The sequence below is a fragment of the Megalopta genalis genome, chromosome 7 (assembly GCF_051020955.1).
Source record: "Megalopta genalis isolate 19385.01 chromosome 7, iyMegGena1_principal, whole genome shotgun sequence".
In the NCBI taxonomy this organism is placed as follows: domain Eukaryota; kingdom Metazoa; phylum Arthropoda; class Insecta; order Hymenoptera; family Halictidae; genus Megalopta; species Megalopta genalis.
The window spans coordinates 15,256,512-15,282,204 of record NC_135019.1 but is presented as its reverse complement, the minus strand read 5'-3'; the positions used below and the strand labels follow the sequence as shown (position 1 = coordinate 15,282,204).

Here is a 25,693-nt window from a genome sequence, read left to right as displayed (position 1 = left end):
AAAATGAAAGATTTTTAGTCGAAATTGACCGCTTACCCCTGAGTGGAGTACGAGTTTGGTATCTCGTCCAGCTTGTCCCTGCTGACGTCGTCGGCCATGGCGATTTGCAGTTGATACCCGAAGCTTGTTAGATCTTCCCTGAAAGCCTCGCTGCCGGGCGTAAGGGCGCTGCTCGTCAATGGCAGGGGTGTCGCGTTGCTACCTTCACCCTCCCCGCCGTCCTCGCCCTCCTCGCCGCCCACGAGGACCACGTCCTCTTCGTTGTAGATCTTGAAGTAGGCGATGGTGAGGTATATCACCGAGATTATGAAAGACGGTATCGGAATCGCCATCGCGTACACCAGATTCATGTACACCTGGGGGAACATGTCGCACGTATTCTTCCTGGGAACTGACCTCCCAGCTTTCGACACCAATACATACGTTCCTTCCTTCCTTCCTTCTTTCTTTCTTTCTTTTTTTTTTCTTTTGCCTGGAGGCAGGGACCATTAGGGAACGGGTACACGAAAGAACGAACGTTTTTCTGAATCGATTTACTGGTAACAGTCGAGTCGCGGGACCCGTATCAATGAACGTAATATGCAATTCTAAAAATACTGCCGCGTTTTTTTTTCCAATTCGAGGAGAAATTTATTCATTTATGGATTATTCACCAGTCGGAAGTAGGAGCGAACCTCTTTTCGTGCATCTTCTGCCGAAGTCAACAAGTGCTTTCGTCGTTGCGTCACGTATGGACGTATCGTTCGAAAAATATTTCGAAGTACAGCGATGTCTCTCTAATCGACAATTTTGGAAGAGGAGATACGATTATTCGAGCCTTGCGGTTCATTTTTACAGTTATAAATTGTCCACAATTATAAAAACGAGCCGCGAGGCTCGAATAATCGTATCTCCTCTTCTCAAATTATTCAATTTAGTGGACAATTTGAGTGTCAGTAAGGGAGACATTATTGTACAGCAATGTCTCTCTAATTGACGCTCAGATTGTCCACAAAAATGGGCAACTTTGGAAGAGGAGATACGATTGTTCGAGCCTTGCGGTTTATTTTTATAGTTATAAATTGTCCACAATTATAAAAACGAGTCGCAAGGCTCGAATAATCGTATCTCCTCTTCTCAAATTATTCAATTTAGTGGACAATTTGAGTGTCAGTAAGGGAGACATTATTGTACAGCAATGTCTCTCTAATTGACGCTCAGATTGTCCACAAAAATGGGCAACTTTGGAAGAGGAGATACGATTATTCGAGCCTTGTGGCTCGTTTTTTATGGTTATCGATTGTCAACAACTATAACAATGAGTTGCAAGGCTCGAATAATCGTATCTCCTCTTCCCAAATTGTTCATTTTTGTGCACAATCTGAGGGTCAGTAAGGGAGACATTACTGTATGTAGCGTTTAGTATTTTCTGTCGTTTCTGTACAGCGTGTGCAATTATTTCGTTCAAAATAGAAGCAATTTGATTGCGGAGAAAGAAAGGCATGTTTTACTCGACTGTGGAATTGTCCGTGATTTTCTGTGCATTCTTCAATGTTCGCTTAATATTATACAATAGCACCTCGAGTTTTGTACGTACACAACATCTTTCTTCCAGCAAAATCTTTTCATCTTTTTCCTTGCACAAGCTTTCATTTTTTCAACGAAGTCTTTTAAAATCGAATCAAATGTCTTACTATTTAATTCTCCAAAATCCTCTTTAAATTTTAATTCGAACTTGCATTCTTTGTTACGATTTATCGCCGATAACACTGTCCGACAAAATCAAACTTTTTTTCTGATTTCTTATAGCCATTATGAAATTCTTGTAGCGCTTCACTCCCCGATCAAGGATCCGAAAACCAAATTGCTCCATCACCCTCAGTTTTCGAAAAAAACGGACTTCTGTAAAAACCCAGAATTTTCGACAAAAATGAGGTATTGCATGAAAAGTACAAACGTTAGGAAGTTCTAATCGGTCTCTAAAGATAGAGGAAAGTTTCCCGAATATAGTGGCATGCAATTTATTAATTGTTTTTGGTCCTAAATAGCAATAAATTAATGTCAAAGTTTACAAAATTATCGACGCGCGCAGTTTCTGCGCAATGTTTTTGTAGTTTTACGAAAAGTTCTTTGTTCGGCACGAAAACTCTACCCAGGATCGGATTCTGTAGACATTTCTGAAGAAGAAACGGCCCGATAGAACGATCTTATAGAAGTAAGAATCGTACTTCTATATTCCTAAAACCATGTTTGTCGTACTTTTTAATTTATGATTCACGGTTTCGTGATTATTATCCGCAGAAATATGTAAAAGAAAACAGCACATTGAAGTACTAAAAAAAAATTCAAAGTGGCACGCCCCACGCAAAGTGGGTGCCCTATTGGATCCCTCCATCGGTGTTGATTGCGCATAGCTTCGGCCCTGTCGGACAGAGAGAAACGAGTAGCGAAGCACATGGCGGCAAAACGTCGTGTACATGTTTCCGACGAACATTTTCTCGATCTACTAGAAATGTACATCGTCCCGACACTTTTACCAGGCCGTTGTTTCTACGGAAATGTTTACAGAATCCGATCTTGGGTAGAGTTTTTGCGCAGGACAAACAACTTTTCGTAAAAGTACAAAAATATTGCGCAGAAACTGCGCATGTCGACAATTTTTTAAACTTTGACATTAATTTATTGCTATTTAGGACCAAAAACAATTAATAAATCGCATGCCACTATATTCGGGAAACTTTCCTCTATCTTTTGAGACCGATTAGAACTTTCTAACATTTTTACTTTTCATGCAATACTTCATTTTTGTCGAAAACTTTGGGTTTTTACAAAAGCACGTTCTTTTTTTCAAAAACTGAGGGTGATGAAGCAATTCGGTTTTCGGATCCTCGATCGGGGAGTGAAGCTCCACAAGAATTTCACAGTGGCTATAGGAAATCAAAAATCGTGTCGGACAGTGTAATCTACCAAGTTTCCCAATAAAAGGGGAAACTACGAAAAAAAATAATTTTTCATCTAACTTTCTTCTGCTGTGTCTTGTGCAGTTTCCTAAATATTTACGGCGAGGGTTCTCACCGGTTTGCCGCGGGCAAACAAAATGTTTCCTTCATTAGCCTCGCGCGAACTAATTCGTGGAAAATTTCCACGAATCGTCTAGTTGCCGAACTTCCCTTGGAATTCTGGCACGCCGCATGAAAACCCGAGCCTCCCAACAACATTTTGCTCGCGATATTCGGCCTGTCGAAGCGCGGCTCTGGGGCGCTGTTAATTTCGAAAATTGACACACGTAGCGTACAGAGTGGCAAGCATTTCCGACGACTCCCCGATGCTATCGTAGTTTCTATAATAGCCAGCCAGCCGCCGGGCTGGATTCAACTCCGCGGGTGGAAAACGCTCGGGCGCGAGGAGCATTCTTTTCTTCCGGCCAATGGCACCACGAGCTTCATTGGGCTCGATGGTTTCCGTTCTCGTCGTCGTGCCGCTATACAATCCGCTTGAAATGCATTGTGCGTCAGCCGCGGCATCCCGCGGCTACGTTTCCGTAAACGTAACGGAATTTCAGCGCGCCTTGTGCCCGCGCCGCCGGAAAATCGTTTTCCAACTTCAGATGTCACCGTCTCGATTTCTCTGTTCGCGCCTGCTCTCTCTCTCTCTCTCTCTCTCTCTTCCTCCCCTCTTTCTCTCTCGCTCTCTTGCCGCGCCCCACGTTTTCAATGTCGGCGGTCGCAATTTATACGGCTTAATTTCACCGCGCCAGATTCCATCTGGTTCGTAGGTAACACGATTTATATCGTAACGTTACACGGAATTCGGTTCCTCGCGTTTCAACAATCTGATTTGTTGCCAAAAAGAATGACTTTCTCGGTCTGAAACAAGGAGTACCGGACCAATGAAACGGGAACATTCGACAAATAATTATCTACCGACGATGATCTCACGACGGTCATTTTCGAAAATTTTACAGTACATTTACCGTGCAGAATTATTACAGATCAATAGAAGTACAGAATTTACAGTGCAGTAGATTTACAATGCAAAATTTCTTAGTAATTTATTCTTATCTTATTTTATCAGGTTGTGTGGTGCACTTGAAATGTCGGATTTTCTTCACGTGTGAACGTTTGTCTCCCTGTTTTCATTATGCTTTTATCTTTGGCGTAACCTCGTTTATAGTCGTACACTGTCCATTGCCAGAGTCACATTTCAACAAAGAAAATTTTCTCAAAAGTGTTTCGTTTTGTTATTTGTTTTGAATTTCGCGAGGATACGAAGTCAACCGATATTCGCGTGTAATTTCGTTATACGAGTGTAAACTTGGTAATGATGCTGCAAAAGCCGCACGCAATATAAACCAGGCGTTTGGAGAGGGTACTGTTAACGATCGAAGAGTGCAGCGTTGGTTTGAATATTTTCAGTCTGGTGATTTTTCCCTAGAAAATGAACCGCGTGGGAGACCCAAAACGTCTGTGAAAAATGATACTCTGAAAGCATCGGTGGAAACGAATGTTACTGGAGTAATTCACTGCTCATTCCTTCGAATTGGGGAGACAATTACAGCCGAAAAGTACTGCCAGTACATCGATGAAATGCATGAAAAATTGAAAATTATTCGCTCATCGCTTGTTAATCGGCATGGCCCAATACTTCTCCGCGACAACGCTCGGCCGCACACGTCGTACAAAACAATTGCGAAATTAAATGAATTAAAATAAGAAATTTTGCAGCACCCAGCTTATTCGCCGGATCTTTCGCCAACCGACTTTCATTTTTTTTTAAACATTTCGAACAGTTTTTACGGGCTAAACAGTATGAAAATGAAGACAGTCTGAAAAATTCCATGTCAGAGTTTATCGATTCTAAAGATCAGCATTTCTTTAAGACAGGCATCTATGCATTAAAATCTCGTTGGGAAAAGTGTGTCGAAGCGAATGGAGCATATTTTGATTAAATAAACAGCTTCTGAAAAAAGATATGCAGTTTTATATGTTCGCTTAAAAGTCCGACATTTCATACGCATCGACCTAATATCTTGGTTCTCATTCTATCTTAGATATTGTTCATTTTCGTACTCTTCGACTGAAAGCGAGGGAGATGGTACCAAGCACGAGGAAGCTACAAACACTCCCCATGCATTCGCGGTCGTTCTTTCTCGCGGCACGGTTCGCGGCTAGCAATCCGTCATCGACGAGTTCGGGCCGGGCTCGCGGCTGACAGCCCATGTGTCCCAATTGAAGGAGATAAGGGATCGCCGCGAGTAATGAGCGCTGTTACGTACTTAACCATTTACAGGCGAGGAAACGCGGTTTTGGTTGCATAATGCACTATGACCTCAATAGGTACCTGCAGTATCGATTCACGGGCCGACGTTTCTGCCGACAATAAACTCGTACAGAAGACACACACGTAAAAGACCACTTTCGCGTGACTCGTGTACGTACGATCTATGGGCGTAAATCGGCGATGTCTAGAACACGGTAACCCGGTTACGCTCGAAAGCAAAGGACACGTCAGCGCGGAGAGATTCGATTCTTATCCTTCTCGATCGCCGTAAAAATCGATTCCGCCCGTTTCCGTCCCCTGCGTAATCGGTGTGCTGCTGCGACGGCATTTCATCCGCCATGTCGATTTCTTGTATTCACGGTAAGTGTTCCGCGCTTTTTACCGCCGCCGAAACGCCGGGCCGCGGCACGACGCGACGCGGCGCATGCAGATGTCTGAATACGGAATTCTACGCCAGTCTCCTTGGGGGCCATTAGGTTGTCCCGAAAGCTCCTAGCAATATTTTAGGACAAGTTATATACGCCTGCGGAATTATCTTTCGCAGATATTTTAAACAGTTTTCAGCCTTCTCCTGCCAACTTTTTGGCAATATCGAGTTCCGGCATCGTCGGCGAATATGGCTACTAAAAATCCATCGTTTCTATGGTATATTGCCGTTTCTTCGATCCATCTGTTTTAGCGGAAGCTCGTTAGGTAAATATATGCGTGGAATGTTCGCCATAATCTTTAAGATTGGCGCCCTTTTTCAACGTGCTCGATTAATATCGGCAAAAAATACCGACGTATTTTTTTAGACAGCTCAATCATACAGTTCGGGTAACGTTATAGTTACCGTCGACGTTCAATGACGCGTTATGAAAAACACGCGTTACTTCTTAATCCTTAGCGCTCCGCGCGTTCCTCGAGTACTGCCTACCAGCAACTCCGGCACATTTTTAGAGCGGAGCGCCCGAGATAAAGGAAGTCTTATTTTCAGCGGAGAAGATTACACGTCCTTGCGAATGCATTTGATTTTACTTATTTTATAAATATACATTTTCCTATTGTAAATAAAAGAGAAATTTTAAATTTTGTAATTCACCATGGTGCGATATCTTTGGTAACAATCTCCAATGCGCATTCTGGGTTTACTTGGACAAGTGTCACAGTATTCACTTTGCCAAATAGAGTTACTAGTTATTTCTTTCAAGTTTAGAACATTTTCTGCGTAATCGTTGGTTTCCTTTATAATTTCATTTACCGATTCGTCCGTGAAAAATAATTTAAAATATTGTATCGGCTGTTCGATGTTCGTAGGAACTTGTGGTCCAACGACCTGTGGCAATACACTGAAAGGTATTCTATCTGGAATATGTAATTCTTCCGTAACATCACGTCATTCGTCTAAGTCTTGTAACGAATCTTCGCTTTCGCTTTCAATAATTCTCATTCTTCGTCTCTTTGGTAGTATAATTTCGCTGCTACTACTCGAAGTGTCAGAATCATAACCAACATTGTCTTCCACAATGTCTTTTAACTCTTCAAAATCAAATACGTCTTCGGTATCGCTCGGCTCTAAACTCTCATCGTAATATTTATTTTTCTCCATGTTGCTAACCATAGAAAAGGTCAACAAATGGTTTAATCGTAATGTTACAGACTTAGCACGTTTTAACTAAAGATAACAATTGCTAACGCCGACGATAACGTATGCTAAAAACATTTGGCTCCGCAGCGGAGCCTTCGGAGTTACGGAACAAATGACAAATGTCTCCGTAGCGGAGCCTTCGGAGCGCTAAGGGTTAACCTGATCCTGTATTTTCGTGCCATTTTGTTCGATTTTCTGCAAAGCGTACTTTGTCCCTTCGGTTAATTGGCGATATTGAAAGAAACAATGATACTTCTGAATGGGACAGTACAATAAACGAGAATAATATTAGCATGGTTTCGCGAATTATTACGTATTAACCCGAGAAAGATAACCTACGTCGCAGAGGCGCCTGCGAAGACTGTTGATTTTTGTTAATTTTTCATAGAGGTCTAGTGATTTAAGTTTAAAATTACTTAAAATATAAAAAAATATAATATAAATGCATTTTATTTTTACAATAATGCCAAACCTTTAAAATGACTAGATTAACTTAAATAAATATCCATTGTTAGTATAAAATTGACGCCTTAGAAAAGCATGCGCCTCTGAAGCGTATGGTTATCTTTTACGTACGTTGTTATATGGTTATCTTTCTAGGGTTAAATAGCAAAGATATGTCAAGATTATGTCAAGGTTATATAGCGCTTCGGAGCGCTAAGGGCTAAACACAATAAAAATAAGTTGGCTGGAAATGTTCATTATCGAACCGAATGCTTAGAAAATTTGTCATTGTTGAAGACAAGGCAATGATGCACTCCGTTGTCTCGCTACTTCCCACTGGCAGTTGCAATTCAGCTAAAAGACAGGCGAATCGTTGTACCAGTAGACCGAATCAAGGGAGGGATTAGGCTGATGGATTTCCGGCTCTGGACAGTATTACGAGGTAAGTGTTGAAACGCAAAGTAAAGTGAATTAAATGACACACGTGGGCGCGCGTTGCGTGGCCCTGTCGCGTGGGGAAGTGGGGGGAGGGGCGCAAGCTTCCGGGCCACGCACACGCACAGCACGGAACATGATAGAACAGGCAGATAGACAAAGATGACATAGAAAATCGTCGAGACCTGCCACATGTCGAGGTCGCTGATGACTATCCCGGGGTCCACTTTCGAGTAGTAACAGCTAAAGTTCTGCCCTATGATGGAGTACTGCCGGTAGAAAATACTGCAATTCAGCATTGGAGGGTATCCACAGCCTTTTACGTTGGGGAACAGCTTGGCCCCGGTGAAATACCACTCGGAGTCGTTGCCCATGAGACCTGCGAACTTCGCCTCGTTATCGTCCGGACCGTGTCCGCGGACAGATTTTCCATATAAGAGAAAGTGGACGTTGTCGGGGTGTGTCTCGCGCGTGCTAGGAACGAGGAAAAGGGACAGACGAGGGGGAAGGCTGGGAGGGTGAGAGAAACGGAGACATACCCGACATCCTGCTTTTCGCTGGGTTATTAAGGTTCCGTAATCTAAACACCGAGGAATTTTCCTATTATATTTCGTTAGCGGAAACGTGTCGAGTGGTCTCGAGTGCCGCAATCATAATGGCCGCTGGAACACCGTTCGCCACTCGACCGTTCGCGAAATTCCAGTTTAGAGAACTTTGCACACTTTCATGATCGTGAATTGGAGCGAACGGAAACTGTTCCGCACTGTGTTACGAATTCCGCCCGAACAGATTTACGAAATTACGAATCGAACGCTGCTGGAATTAATTGCCGAATTAAATGTATCTTCGTTAGCGAAGGCCTAGGACCAACGTTGTCTCAACTCGCCGATAGTAATTTGTTAGATCGGTCGGATATAGTTGACGCCGGAATCTTTTAACGCGGGGATTCTTTTCAGATTTCTTTTCAGATTTGTATTTTCTCGACGAATAGCTGAACTTTCTCTCTCGAAAAGAAAAAAAATGGACTAGCACGCGATGCAGTCGAGGTTCTCAAACAGAAATGACTTAAGGCTATAGCCAAGGTAAAGAGGAACATAGGTCAACCGTAGTGTGACATAGGTCATCTCTTCGTGCGAAACATACTGCGAGAAGCCAGCACGTTCATGAGCTAACCAAATATTTCTCTTGTTAGGCCTGTGCATTAGAGCGAGGTTCGTCCTTACTGGGCGAGAATTGATCTTGAGATCTTTCGAGGCAGCTCGCGAGAATCTATTCGAATTAAGCTGCAATCCGAAAAACTGCCTCAAGAACAATTCTCGCCAAGCATCGCTCTATTATGCACACATGCGAGCTGTCTAAATTAACACTTCGATGGCGGTTGATTATGATCCCGACACATTCTCGTCTAAATTTCAAAATCAAATTCCATCTATTCGAGGGAAGGAAAAGATCGAAGAGTTCAGCTTTCTGGCGCAAGTTCATCTCGAACACAAAACTTACTATCGTCAAATGACCGGTTCATCATTTTACAATTATAGAAATTACGAAGACTCTGTCATGACAAAATAAATGATAAAATAAATAACGTTATTACACGGAGCAACTGTTACACCAAACATTGTGAAAAACCGCTTAAACTCGATCTTCTCGCTCCATTTAGATTTCATACTCTTTAACTGCTTCGATTTGGCGTTTAATCCGAACGAACGATTGCTCCGATTTCCGTGAGACGCGGCACTCAAAGTGGCAAAATGTAAATATACAAAAATCTGTGAGATCAAATTGGAACGTGACAAACGGCTGGCACGGAGAGTCGTGAAATCCGTCCGCCGTCCAAGGGTTAAACGACGCGAACGTTGAACGTCGAACTTCTCCGCTAAATAGGTTCGAGCAGTTTTGTTAATTATGCGACGTTACAGATTACAGACACATCCGGACGTCGTCTTATACCTGTAGGGAAGGGTTTCGGCAGTCCGGTTTCATCGTCCTCGGGGAAGTCGTCCTCCTCCACGTAATCGTACTCCCTGAGGGAGCGCTCGTAACGCGGTTTTCCCATCGTCGTGCTGTCTTCGTCATCCTCGACACCTCCTACCGCTCCACCTCCCTCAACCTGTCCGTCGCTATCCTCAGACACGTTAGTCGGTAGCTTGTAGTTGACGCGTATTTGCGTGCAATCGTACAGCTCCTTGGTGCAACCCTCTCTACAGGACGTCCATGAGCAGTTGCTCGTACCTGGACTCAACGGATCGTTCATGGACGCGATGCTTGAAAAGAGATTCGTTAACGACGAGATTTACGGGGAGACAAAGACCAACTTGTTGACTATCCGGTCGACTATCACGAACAGAGTTTTTTTGGTGCACGTCGAAAAATTCGTGTCTCCGCAATGGAGCTCCCGGTTCCTGGTGTTTCCCCTGTCCGAGCGACTTGTCGCAAGAAAATACAGCAATGTCTCCCTTACTGACGCTCGGATCGTCCACCGAAATGGATAATTTGGGAAGAGGAGATACGACGATTATTCGAGCATTGCGGCTCGTTTTTATTAGGTCTACCGGAAAGTTGTTCTGTCCGTTTAAGAAATGAAAGGAAATAATAGATTTCTCATAAATTTTTCATAATTTCCGTCGTTACTTATGACCTGTTGCCAGCGTGATGGCAATTTGTGAGCAACATTTTTCAAAAATATATGTCTCACACGAATATGTGCGTATTTATTGAAATTTGCAATGACATTATCAGACAGAACTTTCTGGTAGACCTAATATAATTGTGGATTTATTTTTTATATTTTATTTATAATTTATTTAACTATAAAAATAAACCGCAAGGCTCGAACAATCGTGTCTCCTTTTCCCAAATTGTCCATTTTTGTGCGCAATCTGGGCGTCAATTAGAGAGACATTACTGCACTACCGCCGCCAAGAAATGGCCGATTCGAACTGAGAAATTCGCCGTTGCGTGCGCTACAAATTTCCGAGGGTATTAATCGCGGCCTTTTTAATTATTTAGAATTCGTAGGAGACTGACTCGCGGCATTTCGCTTGCCGCCGGCGGTTTTTCGAAGTCCTTGGGCGATTACTAATCTAATCGTTACGACAACCTAAACGTGATACTAGTTTAGGGGAAATTGAAGTACAGTAATGTCTCCCTTACTGACGCTCAGATTGTCCACTAAAATAGATAATTTGGGAAGAGGAGATACGATTATTCGAGCCTTGCGGCTCGTTTTTATAATTGTGATCAATTAATTTATAACTATAAAAATAAACCGCAAGGCACGAATAATCGTATCTCCTCTTCCCAAATTGTCCATTTTTGTGCGCAATCTGGGCGTCAATTAGAGAGACATTATTGTACCCCCGACCTTTAATCGTAATTGCAATTTCTAGTCTATCTTAGTATTCAGAATAATACTTTTTTTTTTAAACTAATGCTTCGCTCGTGGCAAATTTAGCAGAAGACGAGTTTTTATATTTTTTCTAAATCGCAATTCGAGCTTCTAATAAATGAAACAAGCATGATTTTAATATCAACGATTTTATCTCCGATCTAGAATAAAAGATGTAGGTGTAAATAAGCAAGTTCTTTTTTAATAGCATTCGATTCCAATGAATATTTAAATAGATCTCTCTGCGCGGAAAAATTTAGTATTATATTTCGATCCGAATTTCCTATGGCGAATTGCCATGCTATACGTGTAAAACTATGTTTGGACTAGCCATTCCCCGCGCGCATTATCTTGGTAGCCAAGTGCTATCTAAGCAAGCAAGTACCCATTCGTGAAAACCGGGCACATCGAGAGCTCCACTACAGATCGAAGGAGTACTCGTACTTGGAATCTTTGATCGCTTCGAATATGTCACGTGAAGAAGACACGAATCCGCTTAGACGTGGAATTTAAGAAGCTCGTGCGCGAACATCGTCGTACAAGTGGCAAGTGTTTAACTCGAGACATCGAAAACTTGAAGCATCGAGAATCATTAACACAGAGTATTGTTTCGTGGATCGAAAGCGGCTTAATATTGCACCGACGATTGTGAAATCACAGCGACGAGGGCTTTCGTGAACATCAAAGACAGTACTAACGACAGATATTACGAGTTCGTGTTTTAAGTTACTTGTAAAGTTAACGTTTACGGCTATAAAACAGGCGCGCGAACAAATGTTTATTTAACGATCGTCAAGATGTTATCGTAGGATATTTTGCTAAACCGTGCTTGTTGATAGCAATTAATGGGAATAAACCTCGATTAGCGGCAAATTGACTGCAAATTACAGACGCGACGGGTCGATTATAATTTGTATTACGGTTGAGCTCGAATTTTTACGCGCGAACTTACATTTTTAGCTGTAAATCGTTCAAGGTACACCGAGTACGCCGAGTTTCTGTAATGTGTCCGACCAATACCGACTCTATTCACTTGAGAGAAGTACTGACAATGACTCGATGAGAGCAAAGAACGTGCCAGAATAGTTCATATCTTTCAACCCTTTGCACTCGAAGCCGCTTGAACTGTGAATCTAAAACAATCGTTCTGGTTCACATTTCCATTTTATATGGCAAAGTGCATTTTGTGCATATGAAATCGAGTCTCGCGATTCATACAACAGTTAGGCTTTTAATGATCTTTTTAAATCTAAACTTTGATAATATAACAATTATCTTGGAACGTGATATAACAATTTTAGCGGTGCCTCAGAGTCACCACTCGAGTGCAAAGGGTTAAACGTGTTATCCTTTTCGCAATTATTCACACATAATTATCGACGTCAGTAAATTGTGCCGTACGATTTTGAATATTTTCGGATAAATTTCCAAAATGAGTTTCCTTGAAAACGTACAGTCGTGTGAATAAAAATGATTTTACGTTGATCAACACGATTTTCTAGAATATACAAAATGTTCCATTTCGAATGAATCACGCGATAATCTCTGAAATTATTCGTAAGAAAATTAACTTCAATTCGACACTAACTCTAACTTCAATTAACTCTAATTCAAGAACAACACTGTTTGAGAAAATAACTCTTATCCGGTATAGAAAGGATTATTTTACCAACGAAGCTAAGATTGATTTCTTGGTTCACATTTCAATAATTCTATTAAACATTACGATACAATGAATATTAATTTCCTTTCTTTCCGACAAAATGATCAATGACAAAGTAGCTCTAGCACGACAAACTCGACCACCAAAGAGATCCTAGACTAGACGAAAGTCGTGAAAGAATAATTTGCGAATAATTGCGAGACAATTGCGTGTTTGCTTCGAATGGAACACCATGTACATCTGACTTGACGGTAGTCAATTTTGAGACCGTATCCCCGCGATGTCGCGAAACTTTTAAATAAGATCCACTTGGGACACGATAAAAATGATTTTTCGACGTGCATCATTTATCAGAGACGAGAATACGGAAAGTTAACCGAAAGGAATGTACCTATATACAGAGGAAGAGCCACGACCCCGGGAATTGAACGCATAAATCGCTTAGAAGAGTCGCAAAAGACGGGGAGAGGCAAAGTTGACGAGGGAAGAAAAATGCACGGTGACTTCCTCGAGATTCTCGAAAACAAGAAAACTGTTGCGAACTTCTCACCGACTCCGACGCCGACTACGACGACGACTAAGACGACGTCGCGACGGTCCCCGAGGCAGGCTACGAAATCCTTGCCCTGACCTGCTCTTTCCCCATGAAACTTTCACGGAGGAAAGCTCCGGTAGCAACGCGTAACTGACGCGCCGAGCCGCAGTTTTTGGACCGCGTCCAATTTCTCCGACCTCCGTCTTTAGCATGCAAATTCTTCGGATTTTTCGATTAACTATGCTTATACTTCGGCTCGACAATTTTGACTGTACCGTAGTTTCAGTAACTGGTACCGGAGCTACTGAAAAATCGGACGAGAAAATTTCACTGTAAAATTCACGCTAACATAATTATGCAGCTGACTAGAAACAGAATTATAGACCGGCTTGATTAGCGGACTAATTCGACGATTTAAATAAATAATTACTGTGTTCGTCATAATCGATATTTGGGAAAATTATTATTAACATGTTCCCGGTAGCGTTTATTAATTTCTGATATATTATTTGCAAAATTTACATCAAGCTTTCGGCATTTTACGCGTGATTATAAAAGAGGAAAGTCGTCGTGGGCTAAGAATATTTTCTAGCAGAACAGTCTCGTGCATTTTTCTTGCTTCGAACATTGTCCTCGAAATCGTGATTTGACAGAATTCCATTCAGAGAACATCGGCTACAGACGAGGAGATTAAACCTTTGAAGCGACGTTATTTATTCAACCGTGTATATAGAAATGATTTAATCGTGTTAATGATTTAATTGTATAAGTAATATAACATAATGTAATATAATCGTGTGCGAATAATATCGTATTTTTTGCGAATAAAAATCAGTGGTACAGATAAGTGCGTTCAAAGGCTTAATGTAATCTCACGGATACGAGAACTTTGAAATTAGAAAGACAGGATTATTTACAGAACCACGAGACAGAGTAGTCGAATTTTTAAAGAATTATCGATACGAATAACGGACGTTAATTAGAAGAACAGTGCACAGGCTGATTGTAGAAAGAGAAATGGAAACAACAATGAATAGAATATGAAATACCAAAAAACACGAACCAATGCGGAATAATTTGAGAACGCGACAGCATTCATACACATTCGGGGTTAGTTGCCAACACAATTACATTAACACCATGGGTAATCCAAGTTATAAATGTTACGACCATGTATCTTCTTAATGATCATTCATGAAAGAGCAGTATTACATATGATCGTTGATTCATCGCGAATCAACGATTTTAATCACGAGTCGAATGTATTTCATTTCACATTTCACGGAGGGACTAGAATTCCGCGTTCGATTACGAAATAGCGCAAGAATAATTGTTCTAGAATTTATTTAAATTATATCGAAAGGTTTGATAGCATCGTCACGAAGCTCATCAGAGTGCTAAATAATTCTGGTAGTGATTTTAGCGATCTTCAAGACCATAGCGTATACAGGGTGTCCCAAAAATGTCTCGCAATCCGGAAACGGGATTCCTGAGATTATTTGAAGTAACTTTTTCCTTTACAAAAATGTTCTCCGAGGCATCGTTTACGAGTTATTAACGAAAAAACAGAGACCAATGAGAGGCGAGCTCGGCTGGCGCGAGACCAACGAGCGCACGACGCTCAGTTCCATTCGTTGGCTCGACTGGTGCAAGACGGCCGAGCTCGCCTCTTATTGGTCAGTATTTATTCGTTAATAACTCGTAAACAATGCCTCGGAGAACATTTCTGTAAAGGAAAAAGTTACTTCAAATGACCCGAGGAACCCCCCATTTGCAGATTACGATACATTTTTGGGACACCCTGTAAACCAGCGCCGAACGCTTATAAAGAGTTCAATAACATTTTCGAGAAACAGCATGAAAATGATCGTATTATTTTCTCCGTTACTCTGACTTTCCTTCGCGAATATTCAACAATGATTCCGGTTCGATTGATCGTCGGTAAGCATCTCGAATTCTTCCGAACGGGGCATCAAGGAGTAGCGCGAGCACTCGAATCGTTGAATACCTGTTCCTGTTCTCTGCTGGCGTTCGCGTTCGACGGAGAACCTTAATTATGAGCACGAGGGGTGACGAGAGAGCGGAGGAGTGTCGCCGGTATAGGAATACGTTCGGTTTCCTCTAGACTCTAGACTCTAGACTCTAGACCAGCTCGAATCCCGTGAATACAAAGACACCAGTTGCGTCGATCTTAGCACGTCTCCGTCTAGTGCCTCTTTAGTGGCTCTATTACATCGATATATCGATATATCGATATATCGATAACGTTGTGGTTCACCGAGGTTCCGAGCGGCGAGGCCAATTTACGGCATCGTTTCTTATCGCGACGATTCTCATCGATCCCTCGCAAGCGCTCGCATAAATTTCACACGACCCGTCTAGGCGTGAAACGCCCGGAGAAACAATTCTCGGCAATTATTCCAACTGTTCCACCGGCGATTATTGCATTGTTCTTCAAGATCTATGATTCGTATTGAAAACTCGATAATACTTGCGTGTTTTTTTTTTTTTTAACAATAGCAAGTATTTCGAACGGGAACCAGGCTAGATTTTGTGTAAATGATTTATTTATTCAATAAACACGATAAAGTTTTCTATAATGTAGAGTTTCGAGGTTAGTTTGGATTTTATAGACGATTGTTTTTAGTTCAGTTTAACCCCTTAACGCGCAGAAACGTATTAACACGGGCGTGCAAAACCGGCCAAAATGTGCAGACCCGTATATATACGGTCGGCGTCGCAACTTATGTCGCTAAAATGTTCAGATTCGAATATATCCGGGCAGTAAAAATAACTTAATAAAAACCAAGGAAAACATTCAATTTATTGATATTCATCGTGTAATTCTGTATTGTAAGCTGTAAAGTTTGTTTATTTGGGATTATAAAATATGGCCTTTTAGGGTGACACTTATAAGCATCTCTGACCTGGTAATTGTTTCTATCTATCTATATCCATTATTGCGTATCTAATTAGCGTTGGCACTTTTGTGAGTTTTGTTATGACTAATTTATTTATTACTCTCCAGTTATCTCCGATCTCTTTCTATTTTTTGCTTATTCAGGAATAAAATATGCACTTTTAGGATGGCACTTATGAACATTTAGTGTATTATTCGTGAGCAAGTCGTGAAGTAAAGTAGACGTTATCAAAGTGAATTTCTTCAAAGACAATTGTTTTTTATTTTTTACAAATATTATTAGTGTCAACATATAAAAACGTTTTTGTTTTATGGTGTATTTTTATAGAGAGTAAATTGGATTTTTAGTGTATAAAAGGTATGTTTTCTAATGTTAAAATAAGGAATGTTGGGCTATGTGCTGCACCTTGTTTTGAACTTTACCATACAAAAGAAAATTTTTAATAGTTTTAGTTTATTATATATTTTTCAGCTAATAAATATTATTATTATATTATTACAAATTTAGGTAAAATTAAATATTTTTCAGTTTTTTTTTTCGTCTCCTCCTTCCCCTTCAAAATAGTAACTGGTAATTGAAAAACAGTACGATGGGTACAAAATTCGATCTGCAATGCGATTCAATATTCACTATAATTATTTATCCACTATTTTTATTGAATTTTTAGTAATTTTTGCATTTTTTTACATATTTATTGAAATTAAGGTCCAAATATGTATTTTCTTAGATAAAAAAAATTTATTTTTTTTGGTCGGTTTTTTTTTTAAATTGTGCATTAAGGGGTTAATAGAGAGCTCGAAGAATTTCATTGTACGATTCATAATTGAATCGATTATATGTGTATACGTTTCCTCGAGTTTCCAAAATCTGCACGGATGCATTACGAAAGATTTTGTTACCGCGAGCAACGAAATGACAGCGATCGATTAAGCGTTTTGCAGGTATTAAATATTTACGCGGTTTGTACAGCCGTAACATCAGCGGTAAACGGCGATCGATAACAACTGCCACAAATAATGCACGATCGAGTGGCATAAGCTTTGACCAAATATGGAGGACACTTCTGACACAGAGTGCTACGGAAAAGTAATTTCATGAAATATAAGCACGTGTTTGTGTCAAAAATGTTACGCGTTTTATAATCATTTAAATACTAATCGTTTTGCAACGGATAAACTCTCATTTAAAAGTAAAACGAAGCACGGGAATGATGATTAATAACTAAATTGCAGATTTCGCAGCGATCTGTATTCAATCTATCGGACATAAAAGTAAAACTGATATTTTTTCGCTGGAAATCGCTTGAACGCACTTGCGCGAGTTTTCCTGCGTACCGCACCCGTAATTTGCGCGATGGAACGTTCTGTACACCGTTTAGCATTTTATTTGCATAAAATCGATGATATGCGCACATGTTATTCTGACTTTTCTATCCCTCGCTTTCTCTGTTGTTTTTCTTTGTTGGAGAAAATCAAGTAAGCGTGCGATAACTAAATCGATAAAATGTAATGGTTATACAGGGTGGAGCGTAGCTTCTAGTGCCGAGTGAGTAGAATACTTTGTAAACATGTACAGTGACTCGCATTAATATTCGGACACGATATTGTTAGAAGAATTATTGTTTCTTTTTATTGTTTATGATAGTATTATTGAATCAATCGTTTTCTCATATAATAAAGCACTTCTTAAAGTAAGTAGAAACATAAATTTTGTTTATTTATTGCACATATTATTTTGTATAATAAGCGATAAACAAGATTGTGACAAAATTTAACGTCGCAAAAATATTCGGACAGTGAATGAATTACATTAATTTTATATAGAATGAAAATCTTTTTAATCATGTTATCATAATATTAATATATTGTCGGTTGACCCTTTTGTTTTATTACTTCGTGTAATCGCTTGGGCATGTTACAGATGATTTTATTTAAATAATCCGGCGATATTCGTTTCCATTCGTCTAACAAACGTTGTTTTATCTCTGTTGTTGTCTTTGAAGCTGTTGTACGAAATTTGCGGTCCAATTTATCCCATCAATTTTCAATTGGACTTAAATCAGGAGATCGAGGAGGAGGATGCAGTACTTTTGGACAATTGTATAATAAATATTCCTGTACAATTCTGGACTTGTGTTTAGGATCATTGTCCTGATATAATTTAAAACTGTACCTATACCCATATTTATAGCACTTGAAATTAAATTTTTGTCTAAAAATGTCCAAATACTTCATTTTGTCCATAATACCATCGATAAAAACTAGTTCACCTACACCTACAGACGAGATACAACCCCTCACTATTACACTCCTATTACCGTATTTCACTGTCGGTCTTAAATTTGCAAAAGAATATTTTTACAAAGACAACTGATGGTCGAATGATGTAATATTTTTGGATGAAAGCAAATTTAATCTTTACGGATCCGACAGTCGAAAAATGGTATGGCGTAAAGTAAATACAGAGAATTAAACATTTCAAATACTTACTTTAATAAGAGCTTTATTATATGAGAAAACAATTGATTCAATAATAATATCACAAACAATAAAAAGGAGCAATAATTCTTCTAACAATATCGTGTCCGAATATTAATGCGAGCCACTGTATTAAACGAGCGAAACGGACCTCTGTCTGCTATTTGGTCCTACCGTTTTCTCCTGTAACTGGATTTTCGACATTTGTTCGCATTGTTCTATGAAATTTCATGAAATTGAAAGTTTATTTCTCCTTCGAACGTTTCTATAATACATTGAAACGATGAAATCAAATCTTCCTCTCGATAATCTAGAATATTTAGAATATTCAGGCCGTTCGTGAAATATAAATGTTAACAATAACGTTTAAATATCCATTCGCGCGAAGAATCTTTTGTAGAAGAACGATTTTATTTGGATATTTTCGCGCTACTTGCAAATTATTCTGACACAGATCACGCTCCGTTTCTAGCAGCCTGCGTTTACAGGCACGAACGATACTTTATCGCATACAGATGGTCGGAACTGTAATATCGAATTCCATAAATCGAACTATGAAACGTGTAATCAAAATCAACATGATCGCGATGGGAACGTAGAAGTTCCTGTGTAAACAGCGTTCTGATATCCGTTCATCGAAGCCATTACGGAAATATGGCATTTCATGCTCGTGCGATGTATGCAAATTGAACAATTTGTTTCGTAATATAATTTTTTTCACGGCTTACAGTATTATTTGCCAAACGAAAATAGAATTATTTTATATTATTAATAAGCATAATTTGCTCAGGCTCCGAGAATTCTGTATCAAAAATTCATTTACGATATTATACTATATTTTGTTTCATACTCTTATTGCGTTTAGTAATTATGATTTTGCGTTTAATTTAAGCAAACAATGAAACGATTAGCCAATTGTAATTGTATATGGGATGAATCATATATAATAAGAAATATGGCATTTCATGCTCGTGCGATGTATGCAAATTGAACATTTTGTTTCGTAATATGATTTTTTGCGGCTTACAGTATTATTTTCCAAAGGAAAATATAATTATTTTATATTATTAATAAGCATAATTTGCTCAGGCTCCGAGAGCTCTGTATCAAAAATTCATTCACAATATTATACTATATTTTATTTCATATCCTTGTTGTATTTAGTAATTAAGATTTTGCGATTAATTTAAGCAAACAATGAAAGGATTAGCCAACTGTAATTGTATATGGGATGTCGAAATATGGGAAATCGAATAATTGAATAAAATGTTGGAATAGCAGAAATACGTGTACTCGGTGTACTCGGTGCTCAGAAGAAGTCGGTCATTTAGGCCGAGGGGCAAGGGGGTTATTCCGCTCGCGCCGCTTGACCTGCACGCTCGTAGTCCCCACTTAGTCAATAATAAACAAAAGTCTGGAATAAAAGAAGAAATTGGAAGAGGCTAAGTGAACCACAGCCGGCCGATTCCGCAAGACCAGGCCTTGCTCCTTGCTTCATTTAGTTTATTCGTAGTATTTCATTTCATATTTATTATTATACCTTAACGTAGGCATCAGACATCATATGATACAACATAAATATAAGAAATACGTGTATAGTATAACACGTTTGCTCCATAATGCAATGAAAGATTAATCAAGATATTAAATAGTAGTTATTAGCACTATGCCGTCCGGTGGCACCACGCTGGTGCCATGCAAAAACTATCTCTTGTATGCCGGTAGTACCACTTTGGTGTCATTTTAAAAAACTGAAATAACATTTGAACTATATTTCTTGGGTGTTAAAAGGCAGCAAGCTAACTATAGCATTGTGCTTATTTAACTAAGAATTAAGTACGAAAATTCTTGGATGACATATCTTAATTTTAGGAACTTATATTACCGCCATCTTCGAAACTTTTTTTTTCAAATCTAAAATTTTCAAGCTATTATGCCGGCGTCAAACAAAAGAATTATGATTCTTATATGATTTTTATATATTATTCTGATATGTCTAAGATCTGCGGACGGCATAGTGTTAATTGTGCCCATAATTATGAAAGTGGTCTAAGTCAAAATTAAAAAAAAAATGAATTTATCACTTATTTCACACGACATGATTTTCAACTAAATTTATTCAATGTAATTTTTACGATATCGTCAAAAATGAACCTTTAGATAGTAGTTGTAATTACAACGTTATACGGAATTCATTTAGCGTTAATTATGAAAGTGGTCTAAGTCAACATTACTATGAATTGATCGAAAATTGTAGAACAAGAAATACATTTTCGATCAAACGAATGTCGCAGCCGGATTTTATTTCAACGAAATCACTTGAAAAATCAATAACAAGGAGAGTAAAAAATACCGCGGGCGAATCTGTCCCTTGGCTAAAAATTCAATGGTTGAGATTCTTGAAAAATGAACCTTATAAAATGTTTTATAAGACTTCTTTAGATGATTCTGAATTCCATGTTTTGGATCTTTCACCTAAAAGAGGAAGACCAAAAATATACGAAAATATTCAATTACTTCCATTATACAACACCACTAGGCCAGTAACGAAAGAAAAACATAAAGATCTTATGTGTTTACTACCATACATCCCTCCAGTTTTTCAGGAACATTTTAAAAATCTTAAAAACTCGAAATTATGATAAAAATGGATTACTTTTTAAAAATGATTAATAAATGTTTATGAATTATTTCGTTAAAGTTGTTGTTTCAAATGGACCGTTTATTTTGAAAGTGGTATAAGTTCTTTTTTTAAAAGAAATTCAAAATGCCGAATCTGAGCTTGTATTGTCTAAATACCCCACGCAACGCCACTTACAATTTCTTTCGATGACATTGGACTTACACCACTTTCAAAATAAACGGCTCAAATAAAAATCACAATTTTTTATTACTTTAAGTCAATTATAGGACATTCGGTTAATTTTGAAAATGGTCTAAGTCAATTCAAGCTTTAAAAACAACATTTTCCTATGAAATTCACACAAAATTTCATATCTATAATAAATTTCCATTAATCAAGACTAATAAAATTATAAATTAAAATGTCGCATAATGTAAAAATATTTTTTAATTTATTCAAATGCGATTCATTAAATATCTCGAAACAAGAAATATATGACTTAGACCACTTTCATAATTATGGGCACAATTACAAGTAATCACGTGTTCATCGGAAGAATCAGAAGTTAATGCTTTAGGGATGAGTCAACGCTCTTGCATCTTGCAATTGTTGCGTCTGTTTCACTTTGCCTCGATTGTTCTACGCCTCCTGACTCCTGTCGCGCGTCTCGCTCGCTCGTGATCCCATAAACAATACACGCACACACTCACAGATAGCACAGGCACACGCGTCCTTTGTGCTCCTAGCCGAAATGGCGAACACGGGGTAGCGTGACGCGATGGGTGTCACAGGAAGCGTTGTTTGTTTTTATTCGAGTGAACTCGTTTCGTGGAAATTCGCTATGGTGGCTAATTTGGGACCAATAGAAACGGATCATTTCTGTCGATAAGGGAAACGCGTTCACCCTACTTCTGCGAGGGCGTTAACATGGAATCGGTCCTATATTTTCCTCGACCGACTTCTTCCGAGCATCGGACAATACACGATGTCCAATAGGATCATTTGAATTCGGGGCGTGATCTCCGTCTGGAAATAATTAAAGTAGCCACACATTTGGAAGACGATTTGGTTTCAAGGCGACTGATTTTACGATCGAAAGAAATATTCATTCGATTCTATCGCTAAACTCGAACGCGACTTTATAACCGACGAAATATAAATATATTATCCTAGCCGAAAATGGCGATCACGGGGTAGCGTGACGCGATGGGTGTCACAGGAAGCGTTGTTTGTTTTTATTCGGCCGAACTCGTTTCGTAGAAATTCGCTATGGTGGCTAATTTGGGACCAATAGAAACGGATCATTTCTGTCGATAAGGGAAACGCGTTCACCCTACTTCTGCGAGGGCGTTAACATGGAATCGGTCCTATATTTTCCTCGACCGACTTCTTCCGAGCATCGGACAATACACGATGTCCAATAGGATCATTTGAATTCGGGGCGTGATCTTCGTCTGGAAATAATTAACCGTTTGACTGCTGAGGAGCGCTATCGCGCTCTTCTTACGTTGTGCCAAAAATGCGAAGAACGCGATAGCGCTCCTGTTTTTTTTTTAATGCCAAGACTGCGGAGAGCGTAATAACGTTGATCTAAATCTGGTAGAGGAGTTAAACGTTCAAACCTAATTTGCTCTATTTGTAAAAAGGGAATTCTCTCGTTTTGTATAGCAAACCACCCGCGTAAAAGATCATAAGAAATGATTTGTGTTAATTTGACTGAATTATAAGTGCTTATTGCCAATTTTATTCACAAAATTAATTAAAACAAATTTATGCGAATAAGTGGCATTTTTTAATTTTTGTTGTTGCAAAGCAATGCAAGCGAGTTTATCGTATGAAAAGCGTTTTCAATTTGTTTCCCATACACGCGCAATTAGTGCCGCAGTTTTGGCATATGTCCGACAAAAAAAATACGTCGGCAGCCAAACGGTTGGAGTAGCTACACATTTGGAAGACGATTTGGTTTCAAGGCGACTGATTTTACGATCGAAAGGAATATTCGTTCGATTCTATCGCTAAAGTCGGATACGACTTTATAACCGACGAAATATAAATATATTTAATTCGTGCACGTCACGACAAGGTTTCACCGAAATGTCAAGCTCAATACATGCGCCTACCCTTTTTAAATAATGAACGGAGGACAAGCGTTTCCCGGCTGCGAATCCGAGATATCTTTAGTGAAATATTAAATGAAATGTCATTGCCTTCGTGTCCGCGTCCGCGGTCGGATGCGGGACCGTTGTATACGTCGTTACGAATCGGGGATCGATCCTCTATCGAAACAACCTTCGTTCATGCACTCGATATCTCGAAATAGTTTTCTCAATCATTCATGCAAATCGTATATTCTGGCGGTGACCCTATTTCGTAAATTGGAACGAATCGATTTATTTATTCCGCAGTCACGTCCATGCATATTCCGGTTGCTCCGGCATTCTAACGAATCGCAATTGTTTAAGCAGCTCGAAGATGCTTGGACGTTCTTTCTTGATAAATAGTAAATGTGTAAATAAGTGCAGTAAATTCTCTCCAATTGTCCCTCAGCTTGTAAACAAAAATAGACGATTTGGAAAGAGGAGACATGACAATCGGCGACAATAAAAATAGGCTGCGAGGCTCGAATAATCGCATCTTCTCTTCCCAAATTGTCCATTTTCGTTTACTAGCTGCGGGACAATTGGAGAGAACTTACTGTATACAGAGTGTCCCAAAAATAACTCGCAATCGGGAAATGAGGAGTCCCTCAGGTCATTTGAAGTGACTTTTTCCTTAGCGCAAATGCAATCCGCGGCTTTGTTTACGAATTATTAATGAAAAACACTGACCAATGAGAGGCGAGCTCGGCTGGTGCGAGGCGGCCGAGCTAACGAGCGGACGAAGCCCAATTTCGCTCATTGGCTCGGCCTCCTCGCGCCGGTGTTTTTCGTTAATAACTCGTAAACAAAGGCGCGGATTACATTTTCGCTAATCATTTTCCCGATTCGCAAACATTTTAGCGAGTTAAGAACATACGACTCGCTTGATTCAAGATTTAAAAAAGTGAAACTAAATGTCAAAGCTGTATAAAATGTTTTTTTTTACATTTATTTGGAGTGATTAATTAACCGACAATTCTTCAAGAATTTTCTAAGTCCTAGTATACTTTCCTAAGCAAAATTAGTTTGTACCGCCTCGTATTTGATCAAGATAATAATAATATAACCGCGACGGGGGGGGGGGGGGTCATATTTAATTTTCTAAGTCTCTAAGTCTAAGTTTTCTATAATTAATTTTCTAAGTCCTAGTATACTTTTCTAAGCAAAATTAGTTCGTACTGTCTCGTATTTGATCAAGATAATAATAATATAACCACGACGGGGGGGGGGGGTCATATTCAATTTTCTAAGTCTCTAAGTCTAAGTTTTCTATAATTAATTTTCTAAGTCCTAGTATACTTTTCTAAGCAAAATTAGTTCGTACTGTCTCGTATTTGATCAAGATAATAATAATATAACCGCGACGGGGGGGGGGGGGGGTCATATTTAATTTTCTAAGTCTCTAAGTCTAAGTTTTCTATAATTAATTTTCTAAGTCCTGGTATACTTTTCTAAGCAAAATTAGTTCGTACTGTCTCGTATTTGATCAAGATAATAATAATATAACCACGACGGGGGGGGGGGGGTCATATCCAATTTTCTAAGTCTAAGTTTTCTATAATTAATTTTCTAAGTCCTAGTATACTTTTCTAAGCAAAATTAGTTCGTACTGTCTCGTATTTGATCAAGATAATAATAATATAACCACGACGGGGGGGGGGGGGTCATATCCAATTTTCTAAGTCTAAGTTTTCTATAATTAATTTTCTAAGTCCTAGTATACTTTTCTAAGCAAAATTAGTTCGTACTGTCTCGTATTTGATCAAGATAATAATAATATAACCACGACGGGGGGGGGGGGGGGGGGGTCATATTCAATTTTCTAAGTCTCTAAGTCTAAGTTTTCTATAATTAATTTTCTAAGTCCTAGTATACTTTTCTAAGCAAAATTAGTTCGTACTGTCTCGTATTTGATCAAGATAATAATAATATAACCGCGACGGGGGGGGGGGGGGTCATATTCAATTTTCTAAGTCTCTAAGTCTAAGTTTTCTATAATTAATTTTCTAAGTCCTAGTATACTTTTCTAAGCAAAATTAGTTCGTACTGTCTCGTATTTGATCAAGATAATAATAATATAACCGCGACGGGGGGGGGGGGGGGTCATATTCAATTTTCTAAGTCTCTAAGTCTAAGTTTTCTATAATTAATTTTCTAAGTCCTAGTATACTTTTCTAAGCAAA

The 25,693-nt window shown here is 39.1% G+C and overlaps 1 protein-coding gene across 2 annotated transcripts in view; it reads right to left on the bottom strand.

Annotated features, from left to right (window-relative positions):
- LOC117221593 (temperature-induced paralytic E) overlaps positions 1–25,693 on the bottom strand; it is a 65,213-nt gene that overhangs the window by 25,092 nt on the left and 14,428 nt on the right. Inside the window, exons 3-5 of one of the 2 annotated variants that reach the window (XM_033472671.2) lie at positions 9,716–9,997; positions 7,951–8,144; positions 37–356 (exon numbers count right to left, since the gene is read on the bottom strand). In XM_033472671.2, coding sequence (XP_033328562.1) covers positions 37–356; positions 7,951–8,144; positions 9,716–9,997 — 796 coding nt within the window. Of the gene's footprint in view, positions 1–36; positions 357–7,950; positions 8,145–9,715; positions 10,030–25,693 lie in introns of both variants that reach the window. The other variant, XM_033472672.2, reaches the window with a different exon arrangement.